Source organism: Chiloscyllium plagiosum, chromosome 2 (genome assembly GCF_004010195.1).
Source record: "Chiloscyllium plagiosum isolate BGI_BamShark_2017 chromosome 2, ASM401019v2, whole genome shotgun sequence".
Classification (NCBI taxonomy): Eukaryota; Metazoa; Chordata; class Chondrichthyes; order Orectolobiformes; family Hemiscylliidae; genus Chiloscyllium; species Chiloscyllium plagiosum.
The window spans coordinates 30,684,539-30,701,562 of NC_057711.1; the positions used below are offsets into that span (position 1 = coordinate 30,684,539).

The following is a 17,024-nucleotide window of genomic DNA, read 5'->3' on the forward strand; positions in this document are numbered from 1 at the left end:
GCGTTCTGAACCACTGAGGATACAGATGGTGGGTGGCTCTCCAACCAAACTAGGGCATGTGAAATGACAGGATGCTGTGTGTATAATTAGCAGAAAGTGTGGGGAGCCGTGCTGACGTCATCCGGTAATTGCTGTGCTCTGACGTCAGAGCCGAGCCGGAACGAGGCCGGCGAGTCAGAGGTGGGTGACGGCGCTACGCCGTGACGCGCTGACGTTTATTTAAAGGTCGGGCGCACGCGGAGGGGGAGGGGTGCGGGGAATTGGTATGGCCGGACAGAAGTGGTGGAGTCTGCGGGAGTGAGTGGAGCAGGAGCAGCGCTGCCCGCCTCCGACAAAGGCAGGGATGGATGGTGACGGTTGGAGCGCCGCGTGATTGGAATCTTGACCCGGCTGTTGCAGTCGCCTCGCGCCGGTCCGCTCACTCTGATTTTGCAGCCGTTTGGGGCCGCGGTTGGCGACCGCCCCCAACCTTCTCTCTCTTCCCCCCCCCCCCCCCATCTCTCTCATTTCACCTCTAAGGCATCCGGACTGAAAAAGTGGGGGGAGGCGTCGCTTGGAGCACCAACGGGAGTTATCCGTGAGTAGCCGCTGTCTGTGGACGGGTCTCCGCGCCCCTCTCTCCCTGTACGTTCGGGGATGAAATGATCCGCTCCGACGTCTCTCTGAGCTGGGCTGAGAGCGCCTAAGTCTCGGCACCATCTCCCATCATTAACGCCATACAGCGAGAAGCGTCCCCCGCGGGCGGAGAATCGGCGTGTCTTCATCAGGAGGAGAGAGGAAAAAAATGGGGTGAGACATTCCGTTCCTTGCTGCTGTTTGCGATATTGAGGGAGGAAAATAAAATAGACACTTTTGCCCCCGTGCTGGGTTGAGTCAGTCTGGGTTCTCGCCCCTCGTTAAGTTTCAACATATACAGCTGCTTTCAGGTTAATGCCAGGTCGCTGACGCTGGTGCTTCGGGCGCTTGACATTAGTGAGTGTCCATGGACGCGGATCAGTTACAGCACCCACTCAAACTCATAGCTACGTCCCCATGGTTTATATTAGCACAGTTTTAGACACATAACGCTCTCGCAGCCTTGCTACAGAGTCGGGACTCACCGGGGCATATTTTAGTCGCGTCAATCCTGCGAAGTTTCAATGCATCTTTTAGAATGTCCCGCTATAATAATTTGAAGTTTGAACGTTGGCTTGGGTTTGACCTGAGCATCATTCCCGTAATTTGATAGCGCTTTATTGCCTCAAATTGTGACCATATCCAGCACCTCTGCGTGATGTGGTTGCACGGAGCTCTTTTAAAACTTCTGTTCTAAGTGTTCACCGCCCTGAATGAAGGCTAGACTCTGTATATCGAGTACTCAGTTTATCTCAAAGAATGGTGATATAATTAATCTACGATAAGGGCTTAAAGTTAGATTATTGTTTAAACAAAAACGAAATATTTAAAATATTTTGAATTGAGGAAATCTCAAATCCTCTTTCTTGAAGGATCTTTCCTGAGCTGTTAGTATCCGAAGAAGCAAGAATTCTGTCTTCATTATACCGTTACACTTTAGCAGATTTATGAATGGGATCTATTCGCTTTTATTTCAGTGTAATTCTCACATCTTTCAAAAGGAAACATTCTCCGAAAACTGCTTTGACATAAGTTTTCAGTGAAGGCTGAAACTATTTAGTATAATTCACTACATTAGTAAAACTTGAAAACAATTGTCACAGCATCTATTTTCCAATTTGGTTAGTTGAATGGTTTCTTGTCATATTTAATTAAAATGCAAAGCTCACTTGTATGGTCAAAACACCATTCTACATTCATTGTTTATGTGAAGGAGCAGCGCTCCCAAAGCTAGTGCTTCCAAATAAACCTGTTGGGACTACAACCTGGTGTGTGATTTTTAACTTTGTACCCCCGAGTCCAACACCAACATCACCAAATCATCACTTGTTTGTTGGTAGCTCTGGGTTTTATGGCTAAATTCTGAAACTTGCACATTACAGTAGAGGAAACCTTAAAGGCAAGCTGCATGAAATGTGAAATCAGTTGTACCCATTTGTATTGTGGATGAAGTATCCATTGCACTTAAAATTTGTCATTCCACGGTGTCACTTGACCAGGTAATAATTGCTATTTGTCCTTGATAACACATGGTGACTACTGTTTGAAGTTTTTTTGCTTAACTTATGCAATAATTAGTGTATTTACTGAAGTAAATGTGAATTAAATTGTGACTTTTATGAAATCTGTCTATTTTGTCATTAAGTGGTCAGTCCAAATTATTTGTGCTAACTTTCTATAGTTAATTTAAAAGTACTGACTTGACTTTTTATCTTCAGGAGAATTGGTGCTTGAAGTTAACCTTTGTCAGTGAGCATCCAACATTTGAGTTCCTCATGAAAATGAGCAGTTCTTCCAAATTGGTTTGAAGTCTATTCAGAATTTTTTTGTAATCCAATTTATTTTCCTTTACTATTTTATAAGAATGGAAAACCTTTTGAATGTTTTCTGTAGAGCTACAGAAATATAATTTATACAGTGAAGGAATGCATTTTGTTGTAAATTATCTACTTTTATCTCCGAATTAATCCAACAGACATTATGCTAAGACTTGTGGCACTACAGGTTAGATGAGTTTTCTCCTCCCAAATCTTAGCCAGCACATTTGTGGATTTACTAACTGGTTGTATGTAATGGCTTTACTTGAGATGTAACAAGGTGGTAGAGGAAAAGACAGTCATTCCATGTTTATAGTCCCTTCAAGTTATGCTTCAAGCAGGGAGGCTATTGTTAGTTCTCTCCAGTTCTGCAGTGCATCCTACAGCTGTGTCATGTCTTCATTTAGGTTGATGTGTATTCAGTTTGTGATCTATGTTGTCCTTTTGGACACCGGTGTCTATCAAGCTGTCATTGTCTACTTGCTGAGGAAAATCATTGAACAGCTGGGCTCTTCTTTTGAGAAATATTGCAAATGTGAGACTGAAATGTAAACAAAAACATTGGAAATGCATGGCAGATCTTTGAGCTAAAGGAGAAAGTTAGGTACATCAGGTTTACCTTTATTATGTGAGCTAAAATGTGTAATCTCTTGTTTAGTTTTACAAATTCAGTTGAAACTTGAAGTTCTTTAGAATTATTATTTGGATTTGATTGTTAAAATCAGTTATTTTTACTTTTTATTACACTAAGTTGCAGGCTAGATAGAGGAATCTGAAAGTGATGTATTTGGATTTGCAAAAGCATTCTATAACATACTGTACCAAGAGATTATTACACAAAACAGACTTTACAGATTGGGGGTCAATTATCATGGATTAAGTTTTGGAAAATTGACAAAATATAGATGGTCAAAACGTAAATGTTCCACTTTATAACTGTGTATCAGAGAGATTAGATTTTGAGTCTGACTATTAACAGTCCACATCCAAGGCTCGATGAGGAGCAAAGCAGCGCAATAGCAAAGCTTTGCCATTGCTGGCAATTTGAAATAAAACACAAAATTAGGACAGATAATAGGGGTAGTGACTTCACTCGGTAGTAGGGGCATGGAATGGTCTGTCTGCAGCAGTAGTAGACTCGCTGACGTAAAGTGCATTTAAATGAGCATTGGCCATACATATGGATAATAAGGACGGCTCAGTGGTTAGCACTGTTGCGTCACAGCACCAGGGTCCCAGGTTTGATTCCAGCCTTGGGTGACTCTGTGGAGTTTGCACATTCTCCCCCATGTCTGTGTGGGTTTCCTCCAGGTGCTCCGGTTTCCCACCTCAGTCCAAAGATGTGCAGGTCAGGTGAATTGGCTATTCTAAATTGCCCATAGTGTTAGGTGCTTTAGTCAGAGGACAATGGGTTTGGGTGGGTTTCTCTTCGGAGGGTCGGTGTGTGGAGCTGTTGGGCCAAAGGGCCTGTTTCCACATTGTAGGGAATCTAATCTAATAGAACGGTGTAGGTTAGATGGGCATCAGGTTATTTTCACAGGTCTGTGCAACATTGAGGGCCGAAGGGCCTGTACTGCGCTATAACGTTCTACGTTCTATAAAATGCTTATCTGGTTGGCATGGACGGGTTGGACTGAAGGGTCTGTTTCCATGCTGTATATCTCTGACTATGTCTGACAGATTGAGATGTGGGGTGTATTGATGGCTAGTTTGCAGAAAACCTCAGTTTACTCCTTGGCTTTTATGTTGTGCTTCCAGAAAATCTGTTGTTTTAATTGTCTACCTTGGTCTTTCTTGTCCCCTTGGTCCAATAAAGCTCCATTCAAGTTTGATGTAAGTAATGACTTGAGTCCTTTGCAAGCTACCAGACTCAATGTCGAGTACAACAATTTCAGGCTATATCTTTACCCCCATTTTGTTTCCTTATTTATTGTCTTGTTTTGGTGTCTTATTTAATAACTAGTGAAGAGGAGTTTGTAAAAATGTTTGAAGGGCTTAGGCTAGCTGAGTGAGTTGCAAATGGAATATAATGTGGGTGAGAGATATTTTCCACTCTAGAAGGAAAAAAAGCTGCGTTGTGAATGGTGGGAAGCTGGGAAGAGTTGGTGTTCAAAGACATCTGGGTACTCTTATACATGAACCACAAAGTTGTCATGGAGATAAGGCAAGTACTTAAGACAAGCAGGAGGCTGGAAGAGCACAACAAGCCAGGCAGCGTCAGTAGATGAAGTCAACACTCAGCACTTAGAAAGCAAATGGTCTATGTGATCAGGTTTTTTGTGATAAAGATGGGTGAAAAATTCTTAACAGCAATTGTGCAGGAAGGCCATTGATGGGAGGATATGTGGAGTATTATGTACGCTTGTCTTGCATAAGTAATGGAAACTGGAAAGAGTGCAAAAAAAATGTTTTCGTGTTACAGTCCTTGACTGCCTGTCTTGATGAGAAGAGTGTGCATTGAAGAAAGACTTAATAGAATTGACTTAAAGCATTTGACTATATTTCCTAGAATTTAGAAGGATGAAGATGATCTCATGGTAACACAAAATACTTGACAGTAAAGATGATGAGAGGATATGTGCCTTGGCTGGAAAGACTTGTGGCACAATGGTCATGTCCATACCTCTGAGCCACTGGGAACAGGGTCAAGTCCCAAAGTGTGTAATAACATCTCTGAACAGGTTGATTTTAAAATATATCTTTTCCTTGGTTAGGGAATCTGGAGCTTGAAGTCACAGTCTCAGAATTAGGGCTTGGCTATTTAGGACTGAGGGTAAGAGAAATTCTTTTACTGCTTAAGGAATACTACCCTGGAAGGACATGGATGCTCAGTTGTCTCACTATTGCCTTTAAATCACTTTCTTAAATGTAATTGACAGTCAGCTCTGCACAGTGCAAAATATAATGGTTGGGTCACTTTAGCCCTTATCCCTCTAACCACCTCCTATTGATATACCCATTCAAATGCCTTTTAAATGTTGCAATTGTACCAGCCTCCACCACTTCCTTTGGCAGCTCATTCCATACACATACCACCCTCTGTGTGAAAAGGTTCCCTCCTGGGTCCCTTTTAAATATTCCCCCCTCATCCTAAAACTATGCCTTCTAGTTCTGAAGTCTCCCACACAGGGGAAAGACCTTGTCTACTGAGCATATCCATGCACCTCATGATTTTGTAAAACTAAGGTCACCCCCCAATCTCCAAACCTCCAGGGAGAACAGTCCCAGCCTATTCAGTCTCTTCCTATAGCTCAAACCCACCAACCTGGGCAACATCCTTGTAAATCTTTTCTGAGCCCTTTCAAGTTTCACAAAGAGACCTCAATTGTGCATAATATTCCAAAATGGCCTAACCAATGTCCTGTTTGCTGCAGCATTACCTCCCAACTCGATGCTCTGACCAATAATGGAAAGCATGCCAAATGCTGCCTTCATTCTATCTACCGGACTCCATTACCTGCTATGTTTCCTTACTTTTTTTAATGGCATAATAACACAGTATACTGCTTGTCACTATTTCTGTCATCTATAGGAAAATGCGAAGATGTTTAAACTTATCAACATAGTATCCACTTTAATTGCTGCCTTGTAACTGAAATTGGACCCACTCATTCAGTACACTCAATAAAATAAGTACGTTGTAGTGCTTTGGAATGCTGAAACGCAAAATAGTTTAACTAATTCCTCTACCTTCTCCACTTTTTGTCTTACCCCTCAAAAACACTAACTTCATTTCATTTAATTTTGTTCTATTTCTTTTTGGTTTGCAATTTGTTGTGCGACAGATCTTTGACTGTAGACACAATTTACATATTGGGTCGTTTGTTCACCATATGGAATTTGTCAATTGCTTTGAGACATTTTACTGGCAATTACTCAGCTCTTGTGAGACATAGAAATATCAGGATGCATAAAATATTATTGGGAGAGGCAGCGGGATTTAAGAGGAAATTCTGTCCTATAATGTTCTTTATTTGTGAATATTTAGCCACGCAAATACAGTTCATAATTATCCCAATAAATTAACGAATGACTTGTCTGTCCCATTTAACTCACTCGTTCATGCAATTGGTGATGTCTCTGACCAACTGGAAACAACGCACACCATCTTGACAGCATAATGTCATCTTGAGTACAAAGAATTTCTTTACTCATGTACTTTACAGTTTGAGTAATTACATTGTGTAAAAGCACATCTGCATATTAACATTGGTGTAAGGTATTTGTTTTTGTACTCTGGACTGGCATATTCTTTATAGTGTCTACAAAAGTGAGTGAGTTTGCCTATATAAGTTAGTGACATCAATACTGATGTGTACATTCCTTTCTAGCTGTTGCATCAGTATTGTTGCTAGTCAATGCAAGAAAATCTTGAGACTCAATTATGCATTTTCTTGAAAAGTTAATGCAAAGTTCCAAGCATTTTCATTCATGTTCAATATGACTCACCAGGCAAGTTAGTTCATTGTTGAGAACCTAAATGCCATTGTTTTGATTTTCTTACATGTAAATTCTTACATCACTGCTTGGTGATGTCTAATTGCATGATAGGTGTCTTGAGTGCAGAATGTAACAGAACTTGATCAAATTTTAATTTTAGAAGCAAGTTGACTGGTTACAAAAATAGTATGGGACACTTATCTGATCTTAACAGTTATTCACCACCTGATCAGATTGGAATAACTTGGATTTCTCTACTCACTTTTATAATGTCTGATCATCTGAGAATTACAACCTGTTAATAATTTCAAAGTACTGTTATGGTTGCAATGTAAGGAAACACATCTGCCATGTCTATAGCAAGAAGCAATGATGTAAGAAAATATTAGTCAGAACCCTGACAGAACTCCACACCTTCTCTTCAAATTGTGGAAAGTGATCTCTTCCACCTACCTGACATGCCTGACCATATCTTAGTTTGGCATCATGTTGAACAGACCACACCTCCCAGTGCAACATTTCCTTAGGATTAGACTGTTAAGCATCAGATTGGATTGATTGTGTGCACAAGGCTATCAAGTGCAGTCTGAACTTTGTCTTCTGACTAAATGTCAGACTGAGCCAAGAACAGTTTGCTATGTTGAAGATTGTGTGCATGTACTAGAATTGAAATTATCAATGTATGGTAATGTGTAGAACAAACTTACATGAAACAAATTTATTTAAAAACCTGGACACAATGTGACCTCCGAAAGTCGCATTTGACTCCTGTATAAAATTTGTTAGAAACAATTTAAACTAAATGAAAACTTCTCCATGTTGATGATGAGTGCTTACTTTTGAGATGTTCTCAGTGTGGAAGAGGGAAAATTAGTGATTTCAAAAGTTGACATCTTGATGGTTGATTAAGTTAGTTCTTCAACCTAATGGTTATTTCTGAATATCTCTGTACGTTTTGCACATTGAGTACAGTTTGAGGTATTGGTGTGGCATTAAACAGCAAAACAAGATAAAGAAAATTGTTTTGAGTGATTTTAGAGAAGTGGGTATGGAGGGCACGAGTTACAGGAGATGCTTCTAGTGCAGTGCCGTAACAAGATCAGAATAGATCAGTGTTCGGTTATGGAGAGTTTCTTGGCTGTTTATCTAATGTATAGCATCTGTGATTTACACTGCAGACAAACTGATGTACTGTGTTTGTGTAATGCAAAAGCAAAAAATTCAGATGCTGGAAATCTGAAATAAGGTGCTGACCAAACTCATCAGGTCATTCAGCATCTGTGGAGAGAGTTTATTCCAGTTTGATGACCTATCAGACATATTTTTTACGAAAGGTCATTAACCTAAAACCTATTTCAGACACTGTCAAATCTGCTGAGTTTGTTCAGCTTTTTTGCTTATTCCTATTTACTTTATTTGGATTTAAGCCCAATATCTGTCATCAGCCTAGTCTTATATCTAAACTGATGGTTTTCACCAATTCACTAAATACCAAAATTCTATAGTATCAGTTGATTTGCACTAGTATTATTTGGTGTTGTCACATTATAGACAGTCCCTTGGGGTTGTGGAGACTCTTCCATTCTAGTATTATGGATCCTGTGCTGACTAAATAGTACAATGTTGGATGGCTACACCCTGCTGCTGGTGTGTGAAGTGATGAGTGGGATGCTCAAGTTTTCGCACCCTCCTCCTGTTTATGCTTGATACCATCTGGCCCTGTTGGAGAAATTCAAAATGGTTGGCACCTTGCGGATGATGCTTCTCCAGTTTTGGTAGCCTTGGTTATAGATTTCCACATTGGACTATTTTCAAGGAGATTTTTAGGATGTCCTTGGGAGTGTTTTGTCTGCTATTCTGCTATCTGCTTATCAATGTTGAATTGAGAGCTTTTTGTTTTTCCTTTTGGAAATCCTGTCCATCTTATGGCTGATGTGGCCCACAATCAGATTGGAATCTGACAATAACTAGTGCCATGGGGAAACTGGCCTGAGGGAAGATTTGCAGGATTTTGCAGAGGCATCATTGGTGATATATCACAAGGAATTTGAGGCATCTGTTGTCGATACTCCATGTCTCCCATGCATACAGGAGGGCTCTAAACACTACTGCTGTGAAGGCCTTCATGCTGGGCTTATGATCATTGTGATCAAAAACACTTCATCAGATGGCTGAAAGCTGTGCTGGCACACTGAAGGCAATGTTGAATTATAAAATAACAAACAATAAGAATAACATAAATGTCCACACTGGACTTTAAACTTTGTTTTCTCTTCACAGATGCTGTCAGGCTGGTTAATGTCCTTCAGCATTTCTTTTTGTTTCAGATCTCCAGTATCTTCAGTTCTTTGTTATATTCTGTTTTTAATTATAGTGTGGAGGCCTCCAAAGTATGGGAAAATGATCCACATTGTCCAGTGGACTCCTCATGGATCCTAGTGGTTGGTAGAGCAGTCTGGTCGAGGACCTTTGTTGTTTTCCAGGTGCTTTGTCTATCAAAATCTCAGAATTGTAGTTCATCATCAACTTTATAGTATAGAAATATGCCATTGTGCCCAATATGCCTGTGCATGCTCTTTAAAAGAGAAACCGCCATTTGTCCCACTTCCTGACTTTGCTGTCAGTAGTCCTGCTATTTTCTGTGTCTGTAAGACCACAAGGTTTAGCGGCAGAATTACTGTTTTTTGTTAGCATAACTGGTGTATCAGTGTCTGAGGTGTGATCAGAATAATTGTGGGAATCATAACTTGGACTCTTGGGCACAATGTTGATTTGCTTTGAAAAGGCGAAAGCGAGGACTGCATCAGAGATCTGTGTACATGGACACCAAGATCCCTCTGCTCATCCACACTACCAAGTATCCGACCATTACCCCAGTACCTCAATAGTGTGTGTGGTGCTCGCAAAGCACAGCAGTTCAGGCAGCATCCCAGGAGCAGGCAAATCGATGTTTCGGGCATAAACACTTCAAATCAGAGCCTCATTCCTGATGAAGGGCTTATGCCCGAAACATTGACGCTCCTGCTTCCTGGATGCTACCTGATCTGCTCTGATTTGCTTTGAACCACTGTTCAGACATTGGCACATGTTAGGTTTTGTGATCATGGTTATGTTATTCAGTATGAGCTAATCAGTGTTAATCACTTATTGAACCATTTCAGTGCACAAGGTTTAAAAAATAAAAGTTAACTTTGGCAGATGTTAGAAATCAGGATATCCAAAAACATTCCCCATAATTCACTATCAAAAGTCTTAATTCGGAAGACCTCTCAAATTTCTTTCTCCCTGTGAGAATGTGAGCAGGTAGGGAAAGAATTAAGTTCTGAGTTTTGTGAAACAAAAGGTTCAGCTGAGCATGATTCAGATCAGGTAAGAACTTGCAGTTAACAATAGGGTGCTGGAGACAAGGGTAATGGAAAAGGTGGAAAAATTCATTATAGAGAGCCATTGGAAGCATTCAGTAAGTAAGGTCAGTTTAACAAGGTGAAAAGTATTCATTTAGTGAAGCCAGTTAAGGTTAAGAACATTCATTGTTTAACAGCAGATGGCTTAATCTTTACTGTTGTTGCTCGCTGATTGTAATGGCTACCCAATCAATATGTATATGCCTTATCTGGATGCGCCTCCCTGTAAAATGACTATATAATTCAGTAAGAACTGCTCTTCCAGAGAAGACAGTAAACTAGTGTCTCTGTGCACATGGGTGATCGTTCTCTCTTCCCTACAGGCCCCAGAATAAAGATGGAGGAAAAGTATATGGTGTCTCTGAGCGTTTTGCTTCGATTGAGTGGGGGGCAGGAATGGAACAACAATATTGGTTTAATTGGCAGGATCCAAATGAATAGTTATGATCGGACAGTATCGGCAGCCGCCCACAGCATAGATATCTCGAGACAGATACGCCCACAAGGTAATATTTTAAACCTTGGTCCCCCTCGAAATTCTGGTGTGTCGGAGATGGTCCCCTTGTTTGATTGCCCTCTATTCTAAGGATTCCTCAAAAGGTAAATAGTTCAGTCAAGAGACTGTTTTGCAAGCATGCTGGCAGGCAGAAGTTTGAGTCCTCTGCACTGTATTAGGGGGGTAGAGGAGGTGTAACTGAGGTTCAATTCCTCCGCGTTGTGCTGAGGTCTGAGGCGCCACAATGTTTGATTGAGGTTTGAGCCCCTGTGAGGAGTAAAGTGAGAAAGGAATTAAAGTCCCCTAGTGATGAAATTTGAGTCTCTGCTCTGGTGGAAGAGAGTGGCTTGGATTGCGGCACCTTGTGGTCCGCTGCGAAGGCTTTCTCTCTTAAAGTGTGATTCGAGTGAGAGGATGCAAAAAAAACGCTGAAATTAAGGCTGTACTAATATTTGGGTTGAAAAAGCAAAGTTTCAATGTAAGTTGTGCCATGCTGTGTGTTTGATGGTTTAAAATTTTTGTTTTAAGATACTGGTTCGGGAAATCCTTTTAAGTAACTGTTTTGTCTTGTTTGAATCAGGGTCTCACTTCAATGTGTTTTGTGGGCTGTGTGGTGGGGCAGTTGAAATTGTACGATTGAACTTGTACAACATTGTCCTTTTTTAAAATGATCAAACTTGTAACCTTAAAACTTAGTACCTTCAGCCCCTGATTTGATTGAAATTCTACAATGCCTGTTCTTTTTTTAAAAAAAATAGTTGGGTCGGTGGTTATGCTTTAGCCAGATGAAAGTATTTTGCTGCTATGCTTTTAATGCAAAGCCTTCACAAAGAGTGCATTTTGAGTTTGTTTTAAGATTTTAGAGCATATTAGAACTTGAGGCTGAGTTGTTTCAGTTCTGTTAATAATTAAAGATTTCATTGGCCCCTTTCGTATTGCAAATTCAAAGAATGTTGATCTCTACAAAAGTTGCCCCTGTAATTTTGATTTTTATTTGGGAAGTTTCATTTGGAGAAAATATTTTAATATGTATTTGTTTTACATGGATATTTGAAATTTAAATCTGAACTGAAACTACCTCTTCAGTTGCTAAAGCACAGGAAACATTTTGTTTTCTTGCCATTCCACATTTTTGAAATTTTTTTTCCCTATAGGTTTCATGTGAGCCAAGTATCAAATTTTTTTAAAGGAAAATAATTTTTGAATAACCTGAATGGGGTCCCCTGAGGGTTTGATTTTAGGACCATTGATTGTTTATAATTGAATTGTTTAGGCAGTACAATTTAGAACTTTGAATTGTATAAAACTTGATGTCATAAATAGTGAACAGAGTAACAGACTTCAAGAACTCAAAGAATGTTGAAATAGGCAGACACTTTCGTGTAGTTAATTGTGTGACTGTCTTCATACTGATAATCACCTTGCCAAGGAAGGAATGAGAGAGGAAATGCAAAGATACTTTCGGCAGGTAACACCTTCTTCTCTCTAGTTTCTCCATTCACAAGAAAGCACGCTTTCAGACTACGGCCCACCCCCTCCACAACCTGATCAATCAGATTGAATCAGCTCCCCAGTCATGAGCAAGGAAAGTGAAGAAATGAACAGTGAACAGGAGATCGGTACACTGTTTATCAGTGACCTTCCCATGGACATTAAACCACGGGAGCTTTATCTTACCTCTCAAACATTTGAGATATGAAGGTTCACTGATCAAGCTAACATCACAACAGCCAGTTGTCTTTGTTACATTTAACAGCAGAGCGGGAGCAGATGCAGCAAAGAATGCCGCGTTCACCTAGCCTGCTGCTGCGGCCTCCGTCTGAAGCATCTCTGGAAGGAGGGAAGTCTTGTCAGTTTTATGAAGCATTTTAACTGCTCTTATCCAAGAATTCAAATTTCTCGAGTGGTGTGCAAGGAGAGACTGGATTTTTTTTCAGGTTGGACTTTACTGAATGAGACTTTTGGAGAACTGGCTTGGTTCCACTCGACTTGGATGGGGATGGACTGGTCACTAAGGACTGTGGATTTTAGAACTTTTACTGGTGAATGTTTTCCACATGGGAGGATTCTTCAAACTCTACTTACTGTAATGGACTAGTAATTTTGATTGTTATAATCATGTACGCTGTGTCAATAATTTGCTTAAATACTGGCTGTCAGAGTCTTGTGAAAGCTGAAAGTGGTTATCATGAAATGAGGGAATGAGAATGTGTATCAGTTACGAGCAGGTAGGGAAAGAGTTAAGTTCTGAATTTTGTGGAACAAAGATCAGCTGAGCATGACTCACATCAGATAAGAACTTGCAGTTAACAATAGGGTGCTGGAGGCAAGAGTAATGGGTTAACAAGGTAGAAAAGCATTCATTATGTAGAGCCATTTAACAGTAATGGAAGCATTTAGTATGTAGGGTCAGTTTAACAAAGTGAAAAGTATTCATTGTGTAACAGTCACCCAATCAATGTGTATGATGCTTTATCTGGATCCTCGTCCCTGTAATGTGACTATACAATTCATTAAGAAACTGCTGTTCCAAAGAAGACTGTGAGCTCCTGTCTCTGTGCAGGTGGGCAATCGTTCTCTCTTCCGTCGAATGCCAGGAATAAAGGAGGTAAGTGTGTGTCTCCTGAGGGTTTTGCTTCGACTGAGGGGGGAGAAACGGATGACGTAAAAGAGGCAAAACCTGTGCCCACACGTCTCCCTAGCCATCCGAGGGTACAAAGGATTATTCCACATAAAGACTTGCACATCCTTGAACCGCATTTACTGTATCCATTGCTCGAAGCGGTCTCCTCAATGGGGGAAACAGTGCAAACGCACAGAATGGTTCAGAGAACGTCTCTGCTTCATATGCACCAACCAACCTCATCTTCCTGTCGCTATCCACTTCAACTCCCCACCCCACCCTCATGACATGTCCATTCTGGGCCACCTCTACCACCTAACCAAGGTCACCCACAAACTGGAGGAGGAACACCTGATTTTCCACCTTAAGAGTCTACAACCACATGGCCTCCAACATTAAATTCACCAGTTTCCAAATCTCTGCTACCCTCACCCCATCCAGATCCAATCTTCCAACTTGACTTCGCCCTCTTAACCTGATCTACCTGTCCATCTTCCTTCCCAGCTATTTGCTCCGCACTTCCCACCAACCTATCGCAACCACCTCCCACTGTTGCCTACCGATTGCCATCCCAACTACCTTCCCCTAGTCTCACGCCCCCCCCTCATTTATTTCTCAGCCCTCTTTCCCCTTCCCCAGTCCTGATAAAGGGTTAAGCCTAAAACAGCGACTCTCGTGCTCCTCAAATGCTGACTGATCTGCTATGCTTTTTCCAGCGCAACACTTTATCAATCCCAGCATTTATTTTAACCAAAAAATCAAGTCATTGTCTATTCCCAGGAAGTGCCAAAAATGTGTACCTATTAAACTGGATGAAATGTTTTCAATCTATACAGAAATACATAATATCGAAACAAAAATTAGGCATCGTTAATGTTCAACCTTTAAAATGTCCTTTACGTCTATCTAAATGAATTGATTTTACTGTGAGCAGCTTCATTCAATTTGTGACAGGAGAAATACTTTTCGACATTTAGCTTTTTTTCAATTAAAATTTGAGTCAGTTTTAAAAATCCCAACTTGAGATAATATGGAACTTTTATCATCTGACATTGGTGATCTTAAATGGCATTCTGGCCCTACAACAGACTTACCTGCTACTAGCCTCCTCAGGGACTAGTTAGGCAGCTGGAAACATCCCTTATTAGATGGATGGAAGGTATTGGCATCTCAGTCAACTGATGACCAGTACAACTCAGCAGGGCTTCAAAGCTTCACATGCTACAGAAAGCCACTTCTATTGCTTGTGTATTTTGTGGGAAAAGAGATATTATCTTAAACTGAGCCTGTGTGCCTTCATTTTGATAGTCACTTTATTGTCAATTACAGGCAGCCAGGTTTTCCAGACCTTTGGAAAACACAGCAGTTTACAAAACCAGAAGGGTTGAATCTACAGGTAAATGCCTGAACAGAATTGCTCATCAACCAGGACATTTTTCCAAAATCAATCGACCATATAAACCACAATTCCACTGCGCACTCAAATCACTGCATGCTTCTTTCAATGGGCTTGGATTTTCCTGTCTTATTTCTGACACTCCCATTAAAATGATCAGATCTTGAAGGTTTCAGCCTGTGATGCAGGCTTATTGCCTGAACCAACCTTCTAGCAGCAAATCTAAATCAAAATTTCTAAAGCATGTGGTCCACAGGGTATCAATTTTTCGATAATAAAATTTATATTGGAATGTTGTGTTTATGGCTAAATATTTTACTGAACTACTCTTCAAAATGTTGCCACTGCTAGTCACAAATACTAAAGTTCCACAAGTTTCTTAGAGCTTAATATGATAGTTGAAACTGTACCATACAGTGCAGTATTAAAATAAACACTGTTATCAGCAATTGTTCACACTATTTTAGATCATTTTCAAGTGCTGTTCTATTCTAGACATAAGTTTGGAAACTTCAAAATTTAATCACTAATAGAACAATCAATATATGTATCGGGCAGATCATTTAACATTTGCCATAAAAGAAATGATTCCCTTTGGAAATATTGAAGTAGAACTCATCAAGCAATCTGAAATAGTGCTTTACTGCATGCCGAGCTGAAAACTAATGTAATAAGATAATGCACTAACAACTGTAAACCTTCCCTTTGAATTATGCTTCCCCATTTTTTACAATGTCTAAAAATGTAGATACATTATATCCCATTGAACAAATGATATTTCAGAATCCTATAAAGATGAAGTACATCATTAGGCTTTTTATTTGATTGAGTTTATCAAAACGTGTTTGTTTGGTACAGCCGGTGGCATATTTACTACTGCAGGTGCATGAAGGGTTGCATATCTACAACTATTGTACATAATCTCGGCTGGTAAGCCAGACCAATAATGGTGTATTAGGACAGGTACAGTATTTAGATTCAGACCATTTGGTGTGGTAGTTCCTTTGGTTATTAATAATGAAATGGTGCCAACTCCAGAAGACTTTTGGCATGTGGCTAATATCAATTCCTCAGCTCTCTCAAACAAAAATGCATTAAAGGAAAAGAATGTGTATTTATGTCACACTTTTCATGACCACCAGATATTTCAGAGCAACAATCAAGAAAAAGTACTCTACAGTGTAACAGCTGTAATAAAAGAAAATTAAAACTAATGTTTGTGAATTCTTATTGTGCCCTAATTTGGCTGCATTCTTGACTACATAATAGTCATCAAGATATTCAAGGACAATTCATTGTATTTTGGAAATTTCTTAGCAAAATGGTAGGCTTGCAATTATGTAACGCCTTAAATCCCTTTCAAATTGAATGTCTGCTAACCTTTTAATGAAGTACTGGTTTTATTGATTTTTTTTTAAAATAAAAAGTTGCAAAGGCTTTTTGGGTTTCAGTATTGCTTTTAAAACTTGTAAAACTTTTATTTGAATTTTTCCTGCATTAAAGACTAAAAGCTATATCTAATTCAACAAAATGATCTTGCATACATTCTTTTGAAATTTATTTTGAAATTTGCTGTGTTTCCAAATCAGCTCCAAGGGAGCGCTAGTAAACTGGATTATGTTGAAGGTCAGGTGTCTCTCTCGTGTCAGTGCATGCTTGATGTGCGAAAGGGTTTCTTTTGCACTGTAATTCAATGATTCCATGAATGAAATGTCTTTATTACGCATCTTCACTTCCAAGCCAGCAATCTTGTTGCAAATTATTGTCCATTGTATACCAGAGTCTTACACCTGCAAAAAACTAAATTAGAGGTCTGAGTTTAGAATTCACCATAAACTGATTTAAGCTATGTACAGACAGCAAACACGTACTAACAACTGCCATTTTATTTTTTTTTACTGCTGCAAGCCAAGTTTCCCAATTGTTACATTGTCATTTTTAAATTTTAGATGCAACACCCATTGTGCACTGTCACTTGAAAACCATAAGGTAAAATATAGCCCAGTGCGTAGTAAATTACAAAATAAGTTTAACTGTTAATTATTGAAACATCAAAGTTTAATATTTCAAGGTAATTAACACCTTCAAAGATTTTGCAACTTGGAATTCAACGATTTAAGATGAAGTAATTTAGAATAAACTGCAGTTCAAACTTCATGTTGCTTAATATGAAATACTGTACTAAAAGCTTTGATTCTTTGAAAAGAGCAATGGCATATGAATCCAAAAGCAG

General features: G+C 39.7%; 1 protein-coding gene across 2 annotated transcripts in view; it reads left to right on the forward strand.

Annotated features, from left to right (window-relative positions):
- The first annotated feature begins 233 nt into the window (after positions 1-233).
- The window catches only part of LOC122558360 (homer protein homolog 1-like), a 100,473-nt gene continuing 83,682 nt past the window's right edge, over positions 234-17,024 (forward strand). For both annotated transcript variants that reach the window (XM_043706841.1, XM_043706848.1), the window contains exon 1: positions 234-789. In XM_043706841.1, coding sequence (XP_043562776.1) covers positions 785-789 — 5 coding nt within the window. In that variant the 5' untranslated portion in view covers positions 234-784. The remainder of the gene's footprint in view (positions 790-17,024) is intronic.